A 27,269-nucleotide genomic window follows, 5' to 3' on the forward strand; every position below is an offset into this window, starting at 1 on the left:
CCACACCTGAATCCATCATATCAAATTCTTTCCAACCTCTCTAATATTAAGCAGCACTTATTTTTTCCATCTTTCCACACATTTTCTTGCTTCCTCTTCCTCTTCCTTGAGTTCCTTTTTTCTCTTTCATTCCTTCCTTTCACTTCCCTTTAAAAAGTTTTCTATCCCAATTTTCTTGTTACTTTGCCTTCCTAATCTCTCAAATTCTCACCAACTTAAAAGCCATACCATAAACAGCTCTATGGCAATACCAAAACTGGAATTTATTCTGCAGCTTGTTTTAAAATCCAATCCCCTGGATTTGTTAAGTTTGTGATGGTTTCCTAAAATGCCTTTGTGTACAGTGATAAGTGTCTTACCTGAAGGTCTGTGCTTTAACTGCTTATACAGATCAATGGCACGCTGTTCCCTATGAAAGAGAAAACATGCTTCCAAAAGTGAAGATAATTCAATGACTAATAATTAACAACTTGAAATGAACAATATTATTTGAATAGAGTATAAACCTATTTTAAAGCAAGTACATATTGCCAATGAACATTTTACAGAGCATTTCACTGAGTAATAAGCAAGATCTAAAAATGCAAAGTTTAGGTGCCCCTGGCTGGCTCAGTCAGTAAAGCATGCAACTCTTGATCTTGGGGTCATGAGTTCAAGCCCCATGCTGGGTATAGAGATTACTTAAAAATAAAATCTTTTTAAAAAAGTTTAAAAAATAAATAAATAAAAATGCAAAGTTTAATATACTTCATATCTGCTCTGATCTACCATCACATATACAACATCCCTGTATCAGAAACACTTAAATGGGCAAAAATGAAGGCCTGTGATTAGGGAAAAAAATCTGAAATTTCTATCCAGATTCACTTAGGAAGTTAACCTCATTTAGGGCATTTAATGGACAATAACTTGGGCCAGAACTATGGCAAGTAGGGCAATAGTTTGTAACTTAGAATACTTGAAAATTTATAACACTCACATGAAAAGGTGCTTTGATTAAAAAAGCAAAGGTCATCCCTGAAGTTACTTCCAAAATTTCTGTGACTAAGAAAAACTTCCTTTTAAAATATGATGGCAATATATTTGGAGAAAGAAAAACTATAGAAAAGAACAGATACAGGCTTAATCTGCCAGATATACACAGAAAGAACCAACTGAGACAAAAAATTATAGACACCAATACCAGCAACACAAGACTTCCTTACTTACAGAGATTCCATTAAGTCTGCCTGACGTCTTCCATAAGGGCTCTTCTGCAGCTCCATGATTTCAGTGTGCAGGGACATGATCTGATCCTCTAGGTAACCAATGACACCCACCTAAAATATGATGAAACACAAAAGAAATGACAGGCTCACCACCACACAAAACAGAAAAGAACTCAAGAGAATGACTTGCTACAACCGTAGGGGAACTAAATGATTTAATATGAAACACTGATTTTGTCCAAGCTTTTTTATCCTTCAGATTCTGACAATCTTTCATGGAAAGACAGACTTAATACCTATGCTTCTCTCTTTTCTCTTCTGACAACAGTAAACTACTAGCATTTGCTTTCTCCTCCTGAGAAGCAAAAAGATAGAGGTGTCACTAACAAGAGAGAGAAAAAGTGGCCACCAAAACCACTGCATCTCAGTTCTATGATTTTCACTGCCTCTTGTTCCCAACTGCCTTGAATAAGAATGCAGAAAGATAAAGATAATGGGTTTCCTACCCAAGGATATCAACTGCCTTACACATGTCCCTGGGGTAAGTACTGGCATCCAGGAGAGTAACAATTTAGTGGGACCATGGAAAGATGTAATAGCTGAGGAAGGAATATGCCTCCTAGAGAATGAGCTAAAACTAGCATGACCATATATATAATTTATTGTCCAACAAGCATAATTTTGAGAGTGAAAGGGAGTACTATTGATAATTATGGCAAGGCAGGTATAAAGTAGGACCATTTCAGGTAACCAAGATGTATAGCTATCCTATCTAAACCACTCATAAAAATAACAGCAATAACTACCATTTATTATTTACTCCCATTTAATCCACATAACCCTACTAAAAAGGGTAAGTCCACATAATAGAATATGGAAACAGAAGGGTTTTTTTATTCATTTATTTGAGAGAGAGAGAGCGAGCACAGGCCAGGGGAGCGGCAGAGGGAGAGGGAGAAGCAGGCTCCCCACTGAGCAGGGAGCCCGATGCGGGGCTCGATCCCAGGACCCCGGGATCATGACCTGAGCCAAAGGCAGACACTTCACCAACCGAGCCACCCAGACACCCCTAGAAACTGAAGTTTAGTGAGGTTTCAGGTTTTTCTTTTTTTTTTTAATATTTTATTCATTTATTTGACAGAGAGAGAGATAGCGAGAGCAGGAACAGAAGCAGGGGGAGCGAGGGAGAGGGAGAAGCGGGCTCGATCCCAGGACTCTGGGATCATGACCTGAGCTGAAGGCAGACGCTTAACGAATGAGCCACCCAGGCGCCCCTGAGGTTTCAGTTTTATCTCATTTGCCCAAAGCCCTTATTTTTATCAGCTATGGTACACAAAGCATCTACTAGATTTTTTCTGATATTCAGGAATAACATGAAAAATATTCTACATACCAAAACCAAAGACAATTTCTAAAAGAGACCTCAGGAATTAATAAGCATATAGAATGAACTAGTGATCTTACCTCAGCATAGTGGATAGCCTTTTCTTCCATTTCCTTCCATGCTTTTAACATTTTTTCTGAGGCTAAAAAAAAAGTCTTAATTGGTTATCTCAGAAATAGCCATAGCTTTAATTACTGATCTATCCACCTCCTTGCCATATCAACATCAGAAATGGTATTATAGGTTGAACTGTCCCCCAAAAAGGTATGTTGAAGTCTTAATTCAGTACCTCAGAATGTGACCTTATTTGGAAATAGGATCACTGCAGATGCAATTAGCTAAATTAAGAGTAGGGTTGATTAATCCAGTGTGACTAATATCCTTATAAGAAGAGATTAGAGACCCAGGCATAAGAAGGGAGAGCTCTATTTTGATAACAGAGGCAGAGATTACAGTGCTGCAGCTGCAATCCAAGGAGCCAAGGACTGTTGGCAAACCATGAGAAGCTAGGAAGAAGCAAGGAAGTATTCTTCCCCATAGCTTTCAGGGGGATCATGACCCTGCCAACACCCTGATTTTGGATTTTCAGCCTTTGGAACTGTGAGACGGTAAATTTCTGTGGTTTTAAGCCATCCAGTTTATAGTAACTTGTTATGGCACCCCTAAGAAACCAATATAAATGGTTTTCTCTTAAAAATGACAAAAAGAAAAATACATGAACGTGATTTTTTAAAAAATCAAACACTATAAAAGGATATAAAAAGAAAAGACTCTCTCTTCCTCCTCTCCACTCTAAGGATCTTACTGTTAATCATTTGTTCCATACACACATACCCTTTTCCCTCACAAGTGAGACCATCTCTATATGCTTTTCTTTCTTTGCTTGCTTCCCCAACTTAAAACATCACTGCTATTAAAGACCCGAGTGATCTTCTAAGATCAGTATACAGGTCTATGCCATTCTTTTTTAACACTTGTATAAAATATACAACTGACTAGTCAAAGATAATTTGGTGAAATAATTATAGTGTTTTGTCACTCACCAGAATGCCTATTATACACAAATAGAAATAAAACATCAATCATAGAACCAGCTCCAGTGGGTAAACTTATTCACCCAACTGGACACTGCTGATCATTTATTCAGCACCTATACTTGCTCAAGTATACAAACAAGACTTGTTTCCCAAAAAAGAATTTGTTTTATGACAGAAAACAGAAATATTGGCAGTGACCCCTTCAGCATCTTACATTTCCTTAATACATTTGAAGGGAGAGAGCTTGGAGTCAAATACTGAGAAGCTGGAGGCTGTGTACTATATTAAAAAAAAAAAAAATGGGACTCCACAGTAGGTGGTTTGGGGGGGAAACTCCTGGAATTATTTGTGTTATTATTTACAGAAAGATAAGTAGTTTAAGATTTCCCTGGTTAAGGAGTCACCCCAATACAGGCTTTGTATCTATTTTTTTAAAAAGATTTATTTAGGGGTGCCTGGGTGGTTCAGTCGTTGAGCGTCTGCCTTCGGCTCAGGTCATGATCCCAGAGTCCTGGGATCGAGCCCCGCGTCGGGCTCTCTGCTCGGCGGAAAGCCTGCTTCTCCCTCTCCCACTCCCCCTGCTTGTGTTCCCTCTCTCGCTGTCTCTCTCTCTGTCAAATAAATAAATAAAATCTTTAAAAAAAATAAATAAAAAGATTTATTTATTTATTTGAGAGAGAGAGAGCGTGCACAGGGGGGAGGGGCAGAGGGAGAGGGAGAGAAAGTCTTAAGCAGACTCCATGCTGAGCATGGAGCCCATTGTGGGGCTCAATCTCAGGACCCCAAGATCATAACCTGAGCCAAAACCAAGAGTTGGACACTTAACCAACTGCGCCACCCAGGCGCCCCAAGACTTTGTATCTATTTTAAAAATGAGGCTTGAGGGGCTTCTGGGTGGCTCAGTCGTTAGGCGTCTGCCTTCGGCTTGGGTCGTGGTCCCAGGGTCCTGGGATCGAGCCCCACATCGGGCTCCCTGCTCTGCAGGAAGCCTGCTTCTCCCTCTCCCACTCCCCCTGCTTGTGTTCCCTCTCGTTATGTCTCTATCAAATAAATAAATAAATAAATAAAAAAAATGAGGCTTGAAAATCAAAAGTTCTTAAATTGCTTTTGAATTTTTCTGGAGCTAAACAATTTTAGTCCAATTATAGTCCAATTATGGGGAAGTAAAGTTGATAAACGAAAGGTTAAAGGAGCTACTATTCAGTACAAACACTGTTTATGATGACTTGAGGCAACCTGTCTCTTGTTCTAATGTGAATATAAGTAAAACAATGGGCTATGAGGCAAGAAGGCAAAGTAGCAGACAGCTTCAAGAGATTCAACACTTCTTTCAAACATGTTACCCGAACACTCACATATCCCATAAGTCATCTGCTCACTGTATCTTTCCAAGTCAAGCTGAATGCTTTTGTGGAAAAACTCCAATTTAGCTTTCAGTTGCTGAGATGCTGAGATCAAAGTGTTCTTCATTTTTGTCAAGTTAGCATTGTATCTAAGAAGACTTAACCTAAACCACAGCCAAAAAAAAAAATCAGTATTTCAGAAACACTGGACAAAAATTTAATAGCTTAAATTGCCATAAATCCAAAGCCTAAGTTTCTATTATCAATCTGTGAGAAATAGTTAATCTCTAGAATCTAATCTCTAAAGACTCCCTGCCTGTGATATTCTAAGATAACACAATCTTCTTATACCAGGACCTTTCAGGAAATACTCTCAAACTATTGCAACTGGATGGTTTCAGACCATTAGTAAGAATTCTGTAAGTCTGGTCAGAATATTACACTTCAGATCAGCCCAATATTTCAGTATTGCATGGAATACTGATTAGTGAAAACAGCAAGATTAATTCTTGAGCATTAATGCACATGACATTGCACCTATAAACAACAGAATCCACTTACATTGCTGCTCTTTGTCCCTGAAAGAGCCTGCTGTAGTCTTCTTTTAGCCCAGACACATAGTGTACTGCTTCAGCCCATACTTTACGCAGCTGTATAATTGGAAGCTGTATTTTGCTGTCCCGTACTTTATGTAAAAAGATGGAAAAAAGAGGAGGGAAGTTACTTTTTAAAATTTTAGAGTTTGTCTATCATTCTTTCTGATTTCCTGTCCATACAAATATCATTCCCATAGATTCTAGAACCTGATGCTAGAAAGAATAAATTCTTACTGTTTAATTCAGTTCAATATATATTTACTGACCACCTGCAATACACAAGCCCTATTCCAGGTATGAGGGGAAATAAAAATGAATAATCACTATATAATCACAAAGCTCGCAATTATTCCTATATCTTTTTTTTTTTCTTGCATCTAACAGGGAATACTCCCTTTTTTCTCCATAAATCCAAATTCTTTATTTCTTTCAAGTTCTAAATAAAGTCCCATGTCCTCCACAATCTTTCCATCATCTTTCCTGCCTTTGAATAATAAATTTCATCTCCTGGACTACCAACCCAACTTGAGAAAAACATATAGGGTAAATAGCAATTTAGTAAAATATGCTTTCTTCAATGCCAGATATATAAAATTATTTATTGATGGTTATCTCTTGCCCTTAGTAAAGGAAATGCTACTTTCACCCATGGGAGGGGCGCCTGGGTGATGCAGTTGGTTGGGTGTCTGCCTTCGGCTCAGGTCATGATCTGGGAGTTCCAGGATTGAGCCCCACGCTGGGATCCCTGCTCAGCGGGGAGTCTGCTTCTTCCTCTGTCCCTCCCCCTGGCTCATGCTCTCTCCCTCTCACTCTCAAATAAATAAAGTAAAAAAATAAAACTATGGCAGATATATGTTAAGTTCATTGAAATTCCATTTTAACATTATGAAATTCTCCAAGATTGAAAGAGATTCATCCTATCCTTTAAGGTGGCAATTATAGTCTCCGTTATTATTTTCCAATGAAAACATTCAGAGAAATGATACTACACTGGGTTAATACTGAAAAACCACATTATCTGAAGCAGACTTAAAAAAAAATAAAACCATATATCTGGAAAAATCTTTATCTCCCCTAATAATTGTCTCAAGTAACCTTTCTTCTATTCTTATATACCCATTCTTACTCCTGAGACTTCCTACAACAGACAAAAAAAACCCAAACCAAACAAAAACAAAATAACCCAAACACTTTAAAGAAAAAGAGTCTAGGGGAGGGGAGTCTTTTCACACACACACACAAATCATATATTTTAAAAAATGAAAGGGCCTAAGAAATGATACTCCAGTATCAAGAAGCACTCCTAGTGTCCAGATTTTGGTTTCTAACACTACTCTCCAAATAAAGCAAGCAGGGCTCCTTGGAGAAATGGCTGATCCTAGGACTGGGGCAAGAAATATACAAGATAGACCTGGAACATGTTTTGGTGCCAGAAAGGAAGTGCTAAAAAAAAAAAAAAAAATTGAAAAGCCCTAATTGATGGCACAAGTAAAAGAGGCAGAGAAAGCCAAATGAAAGAGCTCCTAGTGACCAAAGATGCAACAATTTGAAGAACAAAATAGTCTTGGGTTATAATCAAAGTATAAGATAAAATCCATGTATACATATTGATAGAATAAATAATAAATGGGAGAGAAGAGACAAATGTCACATGCAAAAGAATTCCAAATAAATTATGTACTATATCCTTAAAGGAGGGGGAGCATAACTCCCCATTCCTTGGGTTCTACATAGTGACTTCCTTCAAAAGAGTACAGTATGGAAGCGGGGGGAGAGACTAAACTTTAAGGTGGAGAAACCTGAGAGACACTACTTCAGCCAGGTGATCCAAGGTCATCACCAAGAGTCATAAATCACACTGAAAGTATGTACTCTTCATATAATGTGATGAAAATGACACTTTACTTCTGTGATCTTTCTCTCAAAACCCTAATCCTACTCTAATCAAGAGGGGAAAAAAAAAAAAAATCAGACAAACTGCAACAGAGGAACATGCTAAAAAATACTTGACCAGTATTCCTCAAAGCTGTCAAGGTGATCAAAAACAAGGAAAAGTCTGAGAAACTGTCACAGCCAAGAGGAGCCTAAAGAGACAAGACAACTACATGTAATGTGATATCCTGGAGGAGATCCTGGAACAGAAAAAGGACACCAGATAAAAACTAAGGAAAAATGAATAAAGTATGGGCTTTACCTAATAATTACATATTGGTTCTTTACTTGTAACAAATGTACTATACAATATAAGATGTTAACAACTGGGGAAACGATACGTGTTGGGAAGGGGAATAACATGAGAACTTTGTACTATCTACTCAATTTTGCTGTAAATTTAAAACTGTTGTTAAAAAAACTAACAAAAAGGTAACACAGAGGAAAGATTACATATTTTTAGCCCTATGCCCAGTTTTGTTCTTGATTTTACAATGTTATGCTTGATTTTAGTTTTGGGTATACAGAAATTGATCACTTCTTCCAAAGAAAATAATTTTCACAGGATAAATGAAAACATTTGAACATTAAGCAGTATTCATATGATAAAATGAAATACATGAACATGCTTAAATAATGAAGGAACAACTAGAAAGTAGGCTTAATTAATAGTGGAGATTCATTCTTCTGCAAGAGCCCTATCCTGCGGAAAGTAAGTCTTCTTCCAAATGAGGATCTAGAGGTGACTTGAAATCTACCATTTCACCTTCCAAACTATATAAATTCATTTTTCACCACACTTAAAAACCCAAAGTATGAGATATAGAACAGAAACACCAAAAGACCATTTCTACTAACCATATTGAGTCAAAATTATATTATTTCAGGTTTAAACCTCAGTCAGTAAATGAGCTATACTTACCAATATAATTTACACAGTCAGATAAACTTCTGGAAGCAAATGGTCCTTCATATACAGTCTTACTTTTATCGAACAAATACACCATATAGCTATCACAGCCTCTCTGAAAAAGAAACAATTAAAAAAAAAAAATGCTTGAAAATACTAGGTTCTCTAAGTACTTAAACACACATTTCCTAATGTGAAATGCAAATGAATAATGTCAATGTTTATCAGCGTACACCTTACAGATTTAAGGTCTAGATTACTATTTAGGAAAAATAAATAACTGTAGTATGGGCTAAAGTGAAAAACAATCACCAGACCCAAAAGGACAAAAGCAAAAAGTCATAACAACATATATCCATATAATGGGAGTATTCAGTAATCAAAAGGAATGAAGTTCTGATACATGCTAGGACATGAATGAACCTCCAAAACATAAGCTAAATGAAAGAAGTCAGACACAAGAGACTACAGACTGGATGATTTCACTTATACGAAGTGTTTAGAAAAGGCAAATTATAGAGATAGAAAGTAAATTAGTAGTTGCCTGAAGTGAACAGAATGGAGATTAAGAGTTAGTGGACATGAAGGATCTTATTGATATGGAAATTTCTTAAAACTGATTTATAGCAATGGCTGCACAATTAGGCAAATTTACTAAAAAAAAAAAATCACTGAATTGTACACATGAAATGGGTAAATTACATGATATATAAAATTTGCCTCAATAAAGTAAAACGATGACAACAACAACAAAAGAGTCATGAGCACAATATTTTACCATCCATCTATCCTCTGGCAGGATCTATGACACTGCTGGTCTAATTTCAAGGTTCTAGGCTTTAAGTACAAAAGGGGAAAAAAAGAAAGGGGAGAAAACTGGCACCAAAGAGAAAGTCATACAAAGTTTAAAACATATCTTGTTCACCTTGCAAAGCAATGATAAGAGTAATGAGTAGGATAAAATTAAAGTAAGAATTGTAAGGTGCGCACCACCCACCCCAAGGGGATTCCAACTAAGCATCAAAAAAATGCAGGCCATGCAATCCCTCTATGCTAACAGATTTCTTATACTCTAGGTATATTAGAATTCTCTTACGACTCCATCTAGAACACATTGAGAGGCTGGTTTCCGAGGATCCAGAGAAATTCCTGTCTCTGAAAGAAGCTCTTGAGAACCAGTATTTATTCCAGTTTCACGCTCAATACGAGACTGTAGTGAATGAAGACTTTCATCAGGTGGTAACAAAAAAGAAATTATCTTTGCAGAAGTCATATTTAGGATGTGTACTATCTGTACAAATAAGAAAAAAATGATTATTGATCATTTACTACATAAAAGATTCACTGCTAGATACTAAAGGGAATATGAGCAAAAGGCTAAAATTATCTCTATACTAAACAAGGTTCGATCATTTTCCAAAATGAGATCTCCTTCCATAATTATGAAAACTGAACAGCAGAGTTTACTTTCCTATAGCAGATGTTAGATCCAAAGAATAAAGTTTCAAAATTATAGGGATGTACAAAATCTAGAAATAAAAACCCCAATTTTAAAAGGCAACACTTAAGGGTGCCTGGGTGGCTCAGTCAGTTAATCATCCAACTCTTGATTTCAGCTCCGGTCATGATCTCAGGGTTGTGAGATCAAGCCCTGCATGGAGCCTGCTTGGGATTCTCTCTCCCTCTCTAAAAAAAAATTAATTAATTTTTAAAAATTTCAAAAATAAAAAATAAAAAGGCAACACTTATTTATTCTCAGAAACTTATCGTAGACCTGGAAGGAAATATTCACATTTATGAAGTCCCTAATAGATGCCAACCACAGAGTTAAGTGCTTTCACATAACATCCTTTTAATTAGATCTTCTAAGCTCCATTTTGGCAGAGAAAAACCAGAGCCCTGAGAAGTCTTTTGAAAACAACATGATTTTAAATCCTCTTCCTTCTATTGTCCTTAGATAAGCCATACAAATACCTATGTTTCTCCAGTGCATTATATTGACTAGTATATGCAAATGATTAAAATATTTTTCTTTAAATTCAATTAACATACAGTGTATTGTTAGATTAAAATTATTTCTGCTAGAAATGCTTATTACCGAGGTAAAGCATTAACTTTCCTTTTAGAATAACCTTTATGTTTGAAAAAGGTGAGAGGAAGAGAAGGGAATTGTCAAAGTTGACGTGGATTTACAGAACCAGTATCCCAACTGAGACCTCCCATTCCTTCCCATCCTAAGCAGATTTTATGACAGCTGCCACTAATAGCAAAAGCAGAAATTCAGGATGGATATCCTAAGGTGGATATATACTTTTACACAGGGTTTATGTCAAACTAGGTAAGTAATCATGGAATCCTACAACCAAAGCCGAACCATAAGAGAGCAAAAGAAAGAGAGAGGAAATATAACTTACATTTATCCTTTTGTTCCTCAAGTATTTAATGAGTGACTACTATGGTAAATACTATTAAGTGTGTTGTGGTGGTAGTGGGTATGCAAATTGAGTAACTTATGATCCTTGCCCTCCACGGGATAATGGCCAAATAGAAGATATTAAGAAACATTAAGAGAACTAAAATACAAGGCAAAATGCCACATGTACTATAATAATGTAAAGTATTGTGCAGGTTCCAATGGAGTTTACTTGGTGGGAGGAAAGGGACGCTTTATAAGAGAGGCACTATGAGCTAAACTTTGGAAAGGAAGGAAGATTAGAACAAGGAAAGATTAAAGAAGACAGGTTCTTCTAGGTAGAAAACGAGGTAGGGAGAGGCAGAAAGGTAAAAAGGGATGAGCATAATCAAAGAATATAAATAATCCAGGGGCACCTGGGTGTCTCAGTCAGTTGAGCACCCGTCTCTTGATTTTGGCTCAGGTCATGATCTCAGGGTCATGAGATGAGCCCTGCATTGGGCTCCATGCTCCCCGTGTTGAGTTCAGGGAGTCTGCTGGAGATTCTCTCTCTGCCCCTCCCCTTGCTCGCTCACTCTCTCTCTCTCTCATATAAATAAATCTTTTTTTTTTAAAGATTTTATTTATTTATTTGACAGAGAGAGAGACAATGAGAGAGGGAACACAAGCAGGAGGAGTGGGAGAGGGAGAAGCAGGCTTCCCACGGAGCAGGGAGCCCGATGCGGGGCTCGATCCCAGGACCCTGGGATCATGACCTGAGCTGAAGGTCGACGCTTAACGACTGAGCCACCCAGGCGCCCCTCTCATATAAATAAATCTTAAAAAAAAAAAAAAAAGTATAAATAATCCAGTTCAAATGTACCTAAAATGATGGCCCCTTAGGGTATAATAGGAGATAAGGCTGCAAGTATAGGATGAAAGGAGACCAAGACAGATACTGAATACTAAATGTAAAGATTTGGACTTTATTCAATAAGCAAAGAGGAACTATGGAAGAAGGCTTTCTAAATTGAGAACCTGACAAGCTCAGAATTGTTAAAACATTCAAAAGATAAATCTTTTATCAAAAGATAAATCCAAGTAATTGGATATGCCACTGGAAGAGAAGGAATAGTCAGACAAGCCATCCCACTTAGGTAGCTGGAAAGATGACAGTGCAAGAGGCATAGGAAAAGCTGTAGGAGAGATTTAATGGAGCAAATGTGTTCAGTTTTTAATAAAATAAGTTTTGGGTGCCAGTGAGACTATCAACTATAGTTATATAGCAGTTATAAACACCCTGCAGAAAAGTGACAACCGAAGAAATAAATTTGCAAGTTATCCGTATTCAGTTTATAGGTAAAGTTCTACAACTAAAGATTATAAAGGAAGAAAAAGTAATATGGAAAAAGAGAAAACCAAGGAGAGACACTTAGGGTACAGTAACATTTAGGAGCATGAAAAAGGTGGCAAAGAAGGAATAATTAAATACTTTGTTTCACCATCATCTTCAGTGGCAAGTTCAGTATACTTTTCTCAGCTTTCCTATATAAAGTTTTTCATAATACACTGTTGGAAAATCATGCAATCAGATTTTAATCTTTTTAAAAAGAAGTATTCTTTCTAGTAGCCGTTTTGTTGATTTCTTTTTTAAATGAAAATCAAACAGATGTCATTCCTTCTTGGAACAATATAATAAGCACCTTAGAAAATGTCCTACAATACAAACTGTTTTGCAGTTCATGTTCCTGTGTTCTTGATATTCCCCTGTCTGTAAGTCTTTCCCCCTACCCATTCCCCTGATTAATTCTTATCTTTCAAAATTCAGTCCTATTATCATGTCTCAGAAGCATCCCTGAGTTACTACGAATAGTACCCTATACATACCTTATCCTGTACAACCTCCCAATAACATTGAGCCTTTAAAGAAGATTATTACTATACCTGAGCTAAAAAGAGATAGATAGATCGATAGACAGATATTTGCCCCAGATTCACAGACAGGTAAATAGTGGTTCTGCAAACTGAAGTCTACAGACCACAAAACATATAAGGAGGACTCTTTCCCTATGCTCTATAACAAGCACATGTCCACAGACCCCACAGAAATGATGCTACGATCACCATGACAAGCCTGAAAAAAATCTGGGATAAAAGACAAAAATTTTCAGGGACAACAAAAAACTAAAAGGTGTCACCAAGTCCTGCTGGGCTAACACACTAAGGAATGATTTATTCCTTGGCACAACAGAAGAAAACCAAATCAAGAAGCCAGATAACTTTTCAGCATTAGCCAAGAATGACATCAACGTGGCCCCAAGTTCCTATTTAATAAGCTATGCCAAGATTACAGTAAAACCTTACATGATTATAACTTCTCATTTCAATTTTTTTTTTCCGGAAAATAAAATGTAGCCCCACCCCCAACTAGCCTCCTCCTGAACCTCCTCCTGCTTCAGGACGGCCTTGGATGCTCACCACCGAGCCCTCACCATAGATTGTTCCAATTTTAGAAACCCTATCTACTACTACCCAATCAGTAACTATGGAAAGACTTCAGATGAGAGTTATTTCTGGGTATACTAATATAGAGCCTCTCATTCATACCAATGAATATTTACTGAGAACCTGATACATGGCCTCCTTTGTACAGAACATGGGGGTAGGGATAGCATGGTGGTATGTTGAGTGACTGTTAATAAAAGTAGTAAGAACAGGGTGCCTGGGTGGCTCAGTTGGTTAAGCGACTGCCTTCGGCTCAGGTCATGATCCTGGAGTCCCCGGATCGAGTCCCACATCGGGCTCCCTGCTCGGCAGGGAGTCTGCTTCTCCCTCTGACCCTCCCCCCTTCATGTGCTCTCTCTCTCTCATTCTCTCTCTCATAGATAAATAAAATCTTTAAAAAAAAAAAAGTAGTAAGAACAAGGGCGGAGCAAGATGGCGGAGGTGTAGTAGACCTGGATTTCCTCTGGTCCCAGGAATTCAGCTGGATAGGGATCAAACCATTCTGAACACCTACGAACTCAACAGGAGATGGAAGAAAAGAATAGCAACAACTCTCTGAACAGAAAAGCGACCACTTTCTGGAAGGTAGGACGTGCGGAGAAGTGAATCCAAGGCGATATTCGGGAGGATAGACGGCGGGGGAGGGGGCCTCCGTCAGCCTCTACCGGCAAGTGATAGAGCAGCGGAGCACAAAATCGGAACTTTTAGAAGTTGCTCCGCTAAGGACGTCGCTCCAGTGGCTAAGCGGGGGGTGGAACCCTCGCTGGGACAGTGTGGTCTCAGGACCCGCGGGGTCACAGAAGGACCGGGGGTGCCTGAGTGCAGCAGAGCTCCCAGGTATCGGAGCGGGGAAGCCGGCTGCAGAGACGGAGCCGAGGCGTGGGTTCTCAGCTCAGGGTTGCCATAAACCGTGATCCGCGGCACAGTCGGGCCACTGCTCCTCCAGCAGGGACCCAACAAGCGGCAGATCCGGGGAGACTCCCCTTCCTCCCCCAGGAGGAGCGGCGTGGGAGCACACCACAGAGATCTGCGGGGTTTGGAGACTCCACACGGGGGTCATGTGCCAGAGACAGAAATGCTCGGTCACAGGCCAGATGAGCACGGAGTGCGGCCAGAGACTGGGGAGACGGGAGTGACTGACTGCTTTTCTCTGGGGGCACACTGAGGAGCGGGGCCCCGAGTTCTCGGCTCCTTGGGGCAGAGATTGGGAGGCCGCCATTTTCACTCTCATCCCCCAAAGCTGTGCGGAAAGCTTGCAGGGAACAAAAGCTCCCGAGAGCAAATCGGAGCAGATTACTTAGCCCAGACCGGCAAGGGCGGGGCAATTCCGCCTCCAGCAAAGACATTTGGAAACCACAGCAACAGGCCCCTCCCCCAGAAGATCAGCGAGAACAGCCAGCCAAGACCAAGTTTACCAATCAATGAGAACGGCAGAACTCCAGCACTAGGGGAATACTGCACATAGAATCCATGGCTTATTTCCCATGATTCTTTAGTCTTTCAAAGTTACTTTTTTATTTTAATTTTTCTTTTTCCCTTTTTCAAAAATTATTTTTTATTTTTCACTTTTAGAGTCATATTCAATCCCTTCACAGTAGTTACCCTTATTTTTGGTGTATATATATATAAGCTGTTCTCTCTTTAAAATTTTGAGATACAGTTTCTTCTAACAGATCAAAATATTCCCTAAATCTCTAGTGTATGGCTTTGTTCTAGTCTCCTGCCTGATCACATTCTCTCCCTTTTTTTTTTAAATCCTCTTTCTTTTTTCAACCAATTCTTATCAATTCCTTTTATAAAATCTTTTATAATTTTCATCTTTACAGTCATATTCCATCCCTTCATCATATTAACCCTTATTTTTGTACATATATAAGTTTTTCTTTCTTTAAAATTTTGGGAGGCACTTTCTTCTAAAAGACCAAAATACATCCAAAATCTAGTGTGTGACACTGATCTATGCACCAGCCTGATCATATTTGATCATATCCTGTTTTTGTTTTGTTTTGTTTTTGTTTTATCTTTTTCTTTTTTCTTTTTTCTTTTTTTTTTTTTAAGATTTTTTATTTATTTATTTGAGAGAGAGAGAATGAGAGAGAGCAAGCACATGAGAGGGGGGAGGGTCAGAGGGAGAAGCAGACTCCCTGCCGAGCAGGGAGCCCGATGCGGGACTCGATCCAGGGACTCCAGGATCATGACCTGAGCCGAAGGCAGTCGCTTAACCAACTGAGCCACCCAGGCGCCCTTTTTTCTTTTTTCTTTCTTTCCCTTTCTTTTCCCTCTGTTTCAGGTCTTTTCTGATTTGTTTAGTGTATATTTTCTGGGGACGTTGTTACCCTGTTAGCATTTTGTTCTTTCATTCATCTATTCTCCTCTGGACAAAATGACAAGATGGAAAAAATCACTTCAACAAAAAGAACAAGAGGCAGTACCGACTGCCAGGGACCTAATCAATACGGACATTAGTATGATGTCAGAACTAGAGTTCAGAATGATGATTTTAAAGATACTAGCTGGGCTTGCAAAAAACATGGAAGTTATTAGAGAAACCCTTTCTGGAGAAATAAAAGAACTAAAATCTAACAAAGTTGAAATCAAAAAGGCTATTAATGAGGTGCAATCAAAAATGGAGGCTCTAACTGCTAAGATAAATGAGGCAGAAGAGAGAATTAGTGATATAGAAGACCAAATGATGGAAAATAAAGAAGCTGAGAAAAAGAGAGATAAACAACTACTGGATCACGAGGGCAGAATTCGAGAGATAAGCAATACCATAAGACGAAACAACATTAGAATAATTGGGATCCCAGAAGAAGAAGAAAGAGAGAGAGGGGCAGAAGGTATACTGGAGCAAATTATAGCAGAGAATTTCCCTAATTTGGGGAAGGAAACAGGCATCAAAATCCAGGAGGCACAGAGAACCCCCCCTCTTAATCAATAAAAATAGATCAACACCCCGACATCTAATAGTAAAACTTACGAGTCTCAGAGACAAAGAGAAAATCCTGAAAGCAGCTCAGGAGAAGAGATCTGTAACCTACAATGGTAGAAACGTTAGATTGGCAACAGACCTATCCACAGAGTCCTGGCAGGCCAGAAAGGACTGGCAGGATATATTCAAAGCACTAAATGGGAAAAATATGCAGCCAAGAATACTATATCCAGCTAGGCTGTCATTGAAAATAGAAGGAGAGACAAAAAGCTTCCAGGACAAACAAAAACTAAAGGAATTTGCAAACACAAAACCAGGCCTACAAGAAATATTGAAAGGGGTCCTCTAAGCAAAGAGAGAGCCTAAAAGCAACATAGACCAGAAAGGAACACAGACAATACACAGTAAAAGTCACCTTACAGGCAATACAATGGCACTAAATTCGTATCTTTCACTAGTTACCCTGAATGTAAATGGGCTAAATGCCCCAATCAAAAGACACAGGCTATCAGATTGGATAAAAAAACAAGACCCCTCGATATGCTGTCTGCAAGAGACTCATTTTAGACCCAAAGACACCCCCAGATTGAAAGTGAAGGGGTAGAAAACCATTTACCATGCTAATGGACACCAAAAGAAAGCTGGGGTGGCAATCCTTATGTCAGACAAATTAGATTTTAAACCAAAGACTGTAGTAAGAGATGAGGAAGGACACTAAATCATACTTAAAGGGCCTATCCAACAAGAAGATCTAACAATTGTAAATATCTATGTCCCTAACATGGGAGCAGCCAATTATATAAGCCAATTAATAACAAAAGCAAAGAAACACAACGACAACAATACATTAATAGTGGGGGACTTTAACAACCCCCTCACTGAAATGGACAGATCATCTAAGCAAAAGATCAACAAGGAAATAAAGACTTTAAATGACACACTGGACCAAATGGACTTCACAGATATATTCAGAACATTCCATCCCAAAGCAACAGAATACACATTCTTCTCTAGTGCCCATGGAACATTCTCCAGAATAGATCACATCCTAGGTCACAAATCAGGTCTCAATCGGTACCAAAAGATTGGGATCATTCCCTACATATTTTCAGACCACAATGCTTTGAAACTAGAACTCAATCACAAGAGGAAAGTCGGAAAGAACTCAAATACATGGAGGCTAAAGAGCATCCTACTAAAGAATGAATGGGTCAACCAGGAAATTAAAGAAGAATTAAAAAATTCATGGAAACAAATGAAAATGAAAACACAACTGTTCAAAATCTTTGGGATACAGCAAAGGCAGTCCTAAGAGGAAAGTATATAGCAATACAAGCCTTTCTCAAGAAACAAGAAAGGTCTCAAATACACAACCTAACCCTACACCTAAAGGAGCTGGAGAAAGACCAGCAAATAAAGCCTAAACCCAACAGGAGAAGAGAAAACATAAAGATCAGAGCAGAAATCAATGAAATAGAAACCAAAAGAACAGTAGAACAGATCAATGAAACTAGGAGCTGATTCTTTGAAAGAATTAACAAGATTGATAAACCCCTGGCCAGACTTATCAAAAAGAAAAGAGAAATGACCCAAATCAACAAAATCATGAATGAAAGAGGAGATCACAACCAACACCAAAGAAATACAAACAATTATAAGAACATATTATGAGCAACTCCATGCCAGCAAATGTGATAATCTGGAAGAAATGGATGCATTCCTAGAGATGTATCAACTACCTAAACTGAACCAGGAAGAAACAGAAAACCTGAACAGACCTATAACCACTAAGGAAATTTAAGCAGTAATCAAAAATCTCTCAATAAACAAGAGCCCAGGGCCAGATGGCTTCCCAGTGGAATTCTACCAAACATTTAAAGAAGAATGAATACCTATCCTTCTGAAACTGTTCCAAAAAATAGAAATGGAAGGAAAACTTCTAAACTCGTTTTATGAAGCCACCGTTACCCTGATCCCCAAACTAAAGACCCCATCAAAAAGGAGAATTACAGACCAATATCCTTGATGAACATGGATGCAAAAATTCTCACCAAAATACTAGCCAATAAGATCCAACAGCACATTAAAAGGATTATTTACCACGACCAAGTGGGATTTATCCCTGGGCTGCAAGGTTGGTTCAACATCCGCAAATCAATCAATGTGATACAATACATTAATAAAAGAAAGAACAAGAACCATATGATCCTCTCAATAGATGCAGAAAAAGCATTTGACAAAGTACAGCATCCTTTCTTGATCAAAACTCTTCAGAGTATAGGGATAGAGAGTACATACCTCAATATCATAAAAGCCATCTATGAAAAACCCACAGCGAATATCATTCTCAATGGGGAAAAACTGAGAGCTTTCCCCCAAGGTCAGGAACACGGCAGGGATGTCCACTATCACCACTGCTATTCAACATAGTACTAGAAGTCCTAGCCACAGCAATCAGACAACAAAAAGAAATAAAAGGCATCCAAATCAGCAAAGAAGAAGTCAAACTCTCACTCTTTGCAGATGATATGAGACTTTATGTGGAAAACCCAAAAGACTCCACCCCAAAACTGCTAGAACTCATACAGGAATTCAGTCAAGTGGCAGGATATAAAATCAATGCACAGAAATCAGTGGCATTCCTATACACCACCAACAAGACAGAAAAAAGAGAAATTAAGGAGTCGATCCCAGTTACAATTGCACCCAAAATCATAAGATACCTAGGAATAAATCTAACCAAAGAGGCAAAGAATCTGTACTCAGAAAACTATAAAATACTCATGAAAGAAATTGAGGAAGACACAAAGAAATGGAAAAACGTTCCATGCTCATGGATTGGAAGAACAAATATTGTGAAGATGTCAATGCTACCTAGAGCAATCTATACATTCAATGCAATCCCCATCAAAATACCATCCACTTTTTTCAAAGAAATGGAACAAATAATCCTAAAATTTGTATGGAACCAGAAAAGACCCCTACTAGCCAGAGGAATGTTGAAAAAGAAAAGCAAAGCTGGCAGCATCACAATTCCGGACTTCAAGCTCTATTACAAAGCTGTCATCATCAAGACAGTATGGTACTGGCAAAAAACAGACACATTGATCAATGGAACAGCATAGAGAGCCCAGAAATGGACCCTCAACTCTATGGTCAACTAATCTTCGACAAAGCAGGAAAGAATGTCCAGTGGAAAAAAGACAGTCTCTTCAACAAATGGTGCTGGGAAAACTGGACGGCCACATGCAGAAGAATGAACCTGGACTATTTCCTTACACCACACTGAAAAATAGACTCAAAATGGTTGAAAGACTTAAATGTGAGACAGGAGTCCATCAAAATCCTAAAGGAGAACACAGGGAGCAACCTCTTCGACCTCAGCCGCAGCAACTTCTTCCTAGAAACATCGCCAAAGGCAAGGGAAGCATGGGCAAAAATGAACTATTGGGACCTCATCAAGATAAAAAGCTTTTGCACAGCAAAAGAAACAGTCAACAAAACCAAAAGACAACCGACAGAATGGGAGAAGATATTTGCAAATGACATATCAGATAAAGGGCTAGTATCCAAAATCTATAAAGAACTTCTTAAACTCAACACCCAAAGAACAAATGATCCAATCAAGAAATGGGCAGAACACATGAACAGACATTTTTCCAAAGAAGACATCCAAATGGCCAAAAGACACATGAAAAAGTGCTCAACATCATTCGGCATCAGGGAAATCCAAATCAAAACCTCAATGAGGTATCACCTCACACCAGTCAGAATGGCTAAAATTAACAAGTCAGGAAACGACAGATGTTGGCGGGGATGCGGAGAAAGGGGAACCCTCCTACACTGTTGGTGGGAATGCAAGCCGGTACAGCCACTCTGGAAAACAGTATGGAGGTTCTTCAAAAAGTTGAAAATAGAGCTACCATACAATCCAGCAATTGCACTACTGGATATTTACCCCAAAGATACAAATGTAGGGATCCGAAGGGGTACGTGCACCCCGATGTTTATAGCAGCAATGTCCACAATAGCCAAACCATGGAAAGAGCCAAGATGTCCATCGACAGATGAATGAATAAAGAAGATGTGGTATATATATATATATATATATACACACACACACACACACACACACACACACACACACACACACACACAATGGAATATTATGCAGCCATCAAAAGGAATGAAATCTTGTCATTTGCAACAACGTGGATGGAACTGGAGAGTGTTATGCTGAGTGAAATAAGTCAATCAGAAAAAGACATGTATCATATGACCTCACTGATATGAGGAATTCTTAATCTCAGGAAACAAACTGAGGGTTGCTGGAGTGGTGGGGGGTGGGAGGGATGGGGCAGCTGGGTGACAGACATTGGGGAGGGTATGTGCTATGGTGAGCGCTGTGAATTGTGCAAGACTGTTGAATCACAGATCTGTACCTCTGAAACAAATAATACATTATATGTTAAAAAAAAAAAAAAGAAGAAGATAGCAGGAGGGGAAGAATGAAGGGGGGAAATCGGAGGGGGAGATGAACCATGAGAGACAATGGACTCTGAAAAACAAACTGAGGGTTCTAGAGGGGAGGGGGTTGGGAGGATGGGTTAGCCTGGTGATGGATATTAAAGAGGGCACGTTCTGCATGGAGCACTGGGTGTTATGCACAAATAATGAATCATGGAACACTACATCAACAACTAATGATGTAATCTATGGTGATTAACATAACATTAAAAAAAAAAAAAAATGGTAGTTAGAACAACCCCAGCATTAAAGAAGAAGATAACCTATATGGAAAGGCATGAGTGGAAGATGAGAAACAATTAGAAAATATAATAAATATGATTTAAATGACAAATTATGTGACAGAGACCATTGAGAGAAAAGGAGAGTTGAATATATGCCAGTGTAGCTGAGGAGATACACAGAGACCAAGATCATTCTGGGCAGAAGGACAGCATCTGTCAAAGCACAAAAATGGATAATGTGCTCGATGGCATAAGGAGCAGTGACAAGCTGGACCTAGCAAAGTAAAAGGTAAGAGAAGCAGGTCCGGGGCAAGCACTTGGTTGGGGTGGACCTGCATGGGGAAAGCTCCAAAAGGCAGGCAGATCAGTTTAGACTTGACTGGTAGGCAAGAAGAACTATGTTGGTTTCTTGGACAGGAGAATAAAAAGCATTTTCAGAAGATGAGATGGGTAGTTCATGCTGCATGGACCACAGGATGGGGAGGAAGTATAGAGTCATGAAAGTCAGGCAAGAAATTTCCTCACCAAACCAAATCCAGTATGATTACACCCAAATGAATGAGGTCTAATGGCACCAATCCGAGGAAGAGGAAAATCCAAAAGATGTTTCATAAAAGCAATCAACAAAGACCACTTAGAAGTAAAACTGAGGGGCGCCTGGGTGGCTCAGTCGTTAAGCGTCTGCCTTCAGCTCAGGTCATGATCCCAGGGTCCTGGGATCGAGCCCCGCATCAGGCTCCCTGCTCGGCGGGAAGCCTGCTTCTCCCTCTCCCACTCCCCCTGCTTGTGCTCTCTCTCTCGCTGTGTCTCTCTCTGTCAAATAAATAAATAAAATTAAAAAAAAAAAAAAAAAAAAAAAAGATTTAAAGAAGTAAAACTGAGAAGGCTTACTAAGGACGTAAAAACACATCAGCTCCAAGAATATAATTTTCTTTTCAAATAAGCATCAGAAAAGATTATTAAAATGTTTATGCTTATTTTCCAAATAAATTTGTTAACTTCAATGCAAGTCTTATGAGGTAGACTACATTCAAACTAACCTTCAAATTCAGAATGTGATCCATTAATACAAAACATCTTGGCTGCTTCAAAGTAAGATCAACAGGTCCTCCTCTTTGCTGAGGATCCCAATTCAGCATCAACTGAAGCCAGTTTTCCATGGGTTCTACTATTAAACTAGAAAGCATACAAAAATAGGGTGAAAATCATTATGTTCCAGTTTTCCTTTAGTATTGTGAAAAAAGGTAATTTTGTAAGTTGTCCATGTCCTTTCTCATTACTCAGCTGTATCCTTTTGTATCTTACTTTCAAGTAATTCATAAAATGACAGGGGACAAACTTTTTTCCATAAAAAGCAACCCAAAACCTACATATGTAAGTACTGGCAACTTCAACAGATGAGTCCGGTTCCATTTTCCAAGGAACCCATTTATTTCAGTATCCCAAGAATCTTCTTATAGCAGGAGTTCTTATTTCTACTAGACCTGTGCTGTCCAATATGGTAGCCTCTAGTCACAAGTGGCTATTTGCATTTACACTTACATTAATGAAAATTAAATAAAATTTAAAATTGAGTTCTTCTGTCACATTACAACCTTTCAGGTGCTCAATAGTCTCATGGGGCCATCACAGATATAAAACTTTTTCATCATCACAGAAAGTTTCACTGCACAATCCTACTTGAAACAGACAACAACTCTACAGTTCTTTTATAACCCTAAAGAAGCTGAGGTGAACTTCCTCAACTAAAATATACTTACCTACAAAGGCTATTTGGTTGAGGTAAATGGCTACTAAACCGAACTTCTCCTGTCATCTCTTCACATGCAAATATACACTTTGGATCCTTCTTCTTAATCTTCTCATGCCTATAAAACAAGTTACCTTGTTGACAACTGATTCCCACAAACACTAAGATTTTTTGTCATTTAACTTTATTCAATTATGTGCTTAAAAGGCAATTATACCATATGAAGGGGTATGGAAGGAAAAAAAGCAGGTAACTGAATATTTCCATTCCCATCAAGCACACCAAAGTTCTCTTCCTTTTCTTACCAGGTAAATGGCTGCAGATGATGCAAAAAAGGCCTATATCCAGCAATACATTCAAATACCATGGTCCCAAAGCTCCAATAATCAACAGTGGCTGTGTAAGGTTTATTCTCAAAGAGTTCTGGGGCCTTAAAAAGAAAAAACAAAATGCTTTAAACATCAACACTACAAGAGAAAAGCTACTTTATTTTTGAACTACTATATTCATGACCTTCAGAAAAAAGAACATGAACCCTGTACACTTAAATTCAAAGAAACAATCCATGTCTCACCAGATACTGCAGTGTTCCCACAAAAGATGTACAAAGACTTCCTTGATCAACATCTTTGGCATATCCCAGATCAATTATTTTATGCATAATCTGCAATACAATAAGTATTAAATGACTGAGAAATTTGAAAAGAAAAGGCAACAATGTCCTTATAAGGCTCTGGATAGTGTGGTGGGGAAAAGCTTGGGCTCTGGACTATCACAAATGTATTTCAAGCCTGAGCTGCACCGCTTATGTGACCCTGATCAAGTTACTTAACTTCTCTCAGTTTCCTAAATAATGGTATTACTAACAATCCTTACTTCACAGAATTATTATTAGGATCAATGAAATAATGAAAGAAAAGAATCCAACAAAGTACCTGATACATGGTAAAAAAATGTTTAAAAATTAAGTATAGATTAATTTTTATTTTGGTATATTCAGAATAAGCTTGATCCATTAAACCAGAAGGGAAAGGTAAGGATGATTCCAAACTTGAAAAAGCATCATACCACTGAGTGAGTCTAACTTCAAGAATATCCTGAAGTCTTTGGATACAAAAAAAGCAGCAACAGTTGGTGCCAAGCATATATGAAAGGCTCCTAAGAAAAGAGGCACCATCAAGGTTTCATCACCTCCAACTGACCACCATCATTGCTAACTAAAGACCACACAATCTAATTCAAGGTTCAGACTCTTGGCTTTACATCTTTATTGGACTGGAACCTGAGTGCTAGTCACAAGAAAACTGTTCAAATTATTCTGATAAATACAAGTATTCCAGGAGTCAGTGCATAATTTCTCATTCTCCTCAAGATGATTCATTTAAGAATCTGAGAAATCAAGGTTTTAAATTTTACTTAAATATAGAACTTAGGACTTTGGGGGGAGGAGAATGAGTTTGTTCTTTCTTAAATAAGAAACATAGTTAAGTAAACATACTTAACTAAATCCAGGATGTGTGCATGTGTTGGATGTGCTTTGTAAGGGATTAACAAATTATTTTTACTCACTGCCTATTATCTCTACTAGATATTTTATTAGAAAACAGAAGTGAGCAAGATAGGCACAGTTCCTTCCCTAATGGAGCCACTGTGTTAGCAGAGGAGACAACTAAACACAAAACCACAGTTCAGTGTAATGAGGGCAGGGATAGAAAAAGTACAAAATGCTATGGAAAGACAACAGACTTCAAAGACTACACCAGGGAGACTGTATTCAATTGGCATGTAACACTTCTTCAGGTTTCACCTACCTTTCCACCAACATCCTGAAGAACTATGTTTTCAGGTTTTAGATCACGATGTATAATTTTGTTTTCATGCAAATATCGGATCCCAGACCCTAAATAAAGTTTAAAATGTATTTTGAGGTAACAGAAATACTGAATTAAAAATAAATTCATCTTACATTTTGTACAGATCTACTCTGACATTCAAACTTTTTTTTCTAAGTTTTGTTTATTTAAGTAATCTCTACACCCAATGTGAGGTTTGAACTCACAACCCCAAAATCAAGCATCACATGCCCCTCTGACTAAGCCAGCTAGCCACCCCTCCAATGCTCATATTTATATGGACCATCATAACTATATGATTAATGATATTATACCAGTTAAGATTCTCTCCACAGAATATCCAGTTAACATTAAAAAAATACTCCAGAATTACATATATCCCTCTAGTTTTCCCTTCCACCTAAATCATCTTTTTCAACTAGACTTGACCTCCATGACCTAGGAAAAGCAACAAAATCAAAATATATAGGGAAACATATTCTTGGCTTCTGACCTTCTTCCAAGGACCCAAGTGCAGGTAATTTTAGGGATTTTTCAGGAGTAATTCTTATTAAAAAGAGATTTCATCCTAAGAGTTGACTTGAGGACCGATAACCATGAGATGCAATGCCACTGGTAAATAAAATTACTATGTTAGGCAGAGAGGGATGGAGAGTAAAATTGAATAAGGTCATTTTACACCATTTTTTGTCAGCAATTGGAACATCTATTAGTAAAAAATGGATTCCTAGCAAAAAAACAATAAAATATCCTAGTTTTAGCATCAACAACAAGTTAAATTTTTCTGATAATTTCTTATAGATGGTAGAAGTGTATGCTTTGTATAGTACATCAAAAATTCTCAATTCCCAAGTAGTATATAGATCCTTTTATAAACCAAAGGGGCATTAAATTATGATGGTATTTTCAAATTGATTACATACCTATATCACTCAGTAAAGAAAGTATCTGGCTTTCTTTAAGTCCACAGCAATTTTCTGGTTTGTTGAGTAACTAAAGGAAAAAAAAAAAAAAGAAGTCTAAGAATGTATACTGCCAATACTGCTGGGCAGTAGTAGCAACACATCAATCACTATACACTATGAGAAAATAAGTCACAATTAAGAAAATGTAAGAAGGGAAAAATTACAAAACCATACTGAAGACAAATTAATTTCATGACAAGACTTATGCAAGTAAAGATAAAGAGGGAAAGTATGTGAAATTGAAAAAGATTGAAAAAAACCTCACATATTTAAAAATAGCCATACGACAGATATAAAATGAGATGAGAAAGACCTGCAACAGGAAAAAAAAAAACCACACACACACACATACACACACACACACAAACCCTCTTTTTTTTTTTTTTAACACAACTTCTTTATAAACACCGTAGACATTGATATTTTGGTCTAACACAATCAATTCACTCCCATCCTGCAAACACTACCACCTACAAAAAAATGCATGTTCTCAATCAGGGGTTAGCAAATGTTCCCGGTAAAGGGCCATACAGTAAATACTTTAGGCTTTGCAGGCCACAGATCTCTGTCACAATTACTTAATTCTGATGTTGTAGTTAAAAAGCAGCCACAAAAATAGATAACAGGCCATAGTGTACTGACTTTTATTCTAGATTATCATATTAAATGATTCAAGCATTGCTAAGGTTCATGATTTACTATCTCATCATCTCAAAACATCCACACTACCTTTCGGAGATCTCCTCCAGAACAGTATTCCATTGCTAGAAGAGGCACATCATTAATTAAAAAATTCAATTCCTCAGGTACATCACAGGCCTTCACAACATTGTTGTGGTTCAACCTAACAAGAAGGGGAAAACATTATAATAAAATTTTTTTTTCCAATGAAAAGAGATTGGGTTTGAAATGGTAGTTAATTGGGGGGCAGTGGAAGAAAGGCTGGCATTATTTATAATATTCTAATTTCTCCTTTGTATAATGAAGAATTAATAATTTTCAAAAATAAAATATAGATGGGGCACCTGGGTGGTTTGGTCAGTTAAGCATCCAACTCTTGATTTTGGCTCAGGTCATGATCTCGGGATTGTAGGATCAAGCCCTGTGTCAGGCTCAGCAAAGAGTCTCCTTGGGATTCTCTCTTTCCCTCTCCCTCTGCCAACCCCCTCTAAAATAAATAAATAAATCTTTAAAGATAAATAAAATATAGAAAAAAATACTATCACAATCACTACTATTATATTTCTACGTGCCAAACAGTACCCACTTTACATACTTTAACTCATTTACTTGTCACAATAATCCTACTATAGGTAGATTTATTAACAGTCTCATCACACAGGAGAAAACTGAAGCACAAATTGGTTAAATAATATAGGATCACACAGCAAGGAGGTGGTCAAGTAAGGATTCAAATCTGGCAGTCTGGCTCCAAAGCCTTTATCATACTGGTTCTCCCACAATCACTTACAATGCCACCCATAGGTAATATATTAAAATGTTGGCATATTTCCTTCTAGCTTCAATCTGTACATAAATATATTTGTAAATAAATGTTAAATCTCACTATATATTGTTTTCTAACATCTTTTTTTTTAACTTAACAATATATCATCCCAGCCATCATCATCATCATCATCATCATCAATGCAACGGATCTCAAAATTGGAATAGATTAGGGACGCCTGGGTGGCTCAGTCGTTAAGCGTCT

The 27,269-nt window shown here is 37.9% G+C and overlaps 1 protein-coding gene across 5 annotated transcripts in view; it reads right to left on the minus strand.

The window, feature by feature from the left end:
- Positions 1 to 27,269, minus strand: part of CHUK (component of inhibitor of nuclear factor kappa B kinase complex) — a 46,834-nt gene that overhangs the window by 11,665 nt on the left and 7,900 nt on the right. For all 5 annotated transcript variants that reach the window (XR_004302692.1, XR_004302690.1, XR_004302691.1 and 2 more), the window contains exons 3-16: positions 26,288 to 26,402; positions 25,517 to 25,586; positions 24,552 to 24,640; positions 23,315 to 23,404; positions 23,046 to 23,170; positions 22,751 to 22,858; positions 22,031 to 22,166; positions 9,507 to 9,701; positions 8,423 to 8,525; positions 5,534 to 5,657; positions 4,985 to 5,136; positions 2,673 to 2,734; positions 1,210 to 1,319; positions 360 to 409 (exon numbers count right to left, since the gene is read on the minus strand). Coding sequence is in view for 2 of the 5 variants with exons in the window: in XM_032432408.1 (XP_032288299.1) it covers positions 360 to 409; positions 1,210 to 1,319; positions 2,673 to 2,734; positions 4,985 to 5,136; positions 5,534 to 5,657; positions 8,423 to 8,525; positions 9,507 to 9,701; positions 22,031 to 22,166; positions 22,751 to 22,858; positions 23,046 to 23,170; positions 23,315 to 23,404; positions 24,552 to 24,640; positions 25,517 to 25,586; positions 26,288 to 26,402 (1,529 nt within the window). In the remaining 3 variants the exon portion in view is untranslated. The remainder of the gene's footprint in view (positions 1 to 359; positions 410 to 1,209; positions 1,320 to 2,672; positions 2,735 to 4,984; positions 5,137 to 5,533; positions 5,658 to 8,422; positions 8,526 to 9,506; positions 9,702 to 22,030; positions 22,167 to 22,750; positions 22,859 to 23,045; positions 23,171 to 23,314; positions 23,405 to 24,551; positions 24,641 to 25,516; positions 25,587 to 26,287; positions 26,403 to 27,269) is intronic.

This window comes from Phoca vitulina, unplaced genomic scaffold (assembly GCF_004348235.1).
Source record: "Phoca vitulina isolate PV1807 unplaced genomic scaffold, GSC_HSeal_1.0 scaffold48, whole genome shotgun sequence".
Classification (NCBI taxonomy): domain Eukaryota; kingdom Metazoa; phylum Chordata; class Mammalia; order Carnivora; family Phocidae; genus Phoca; species Phoca vitulina.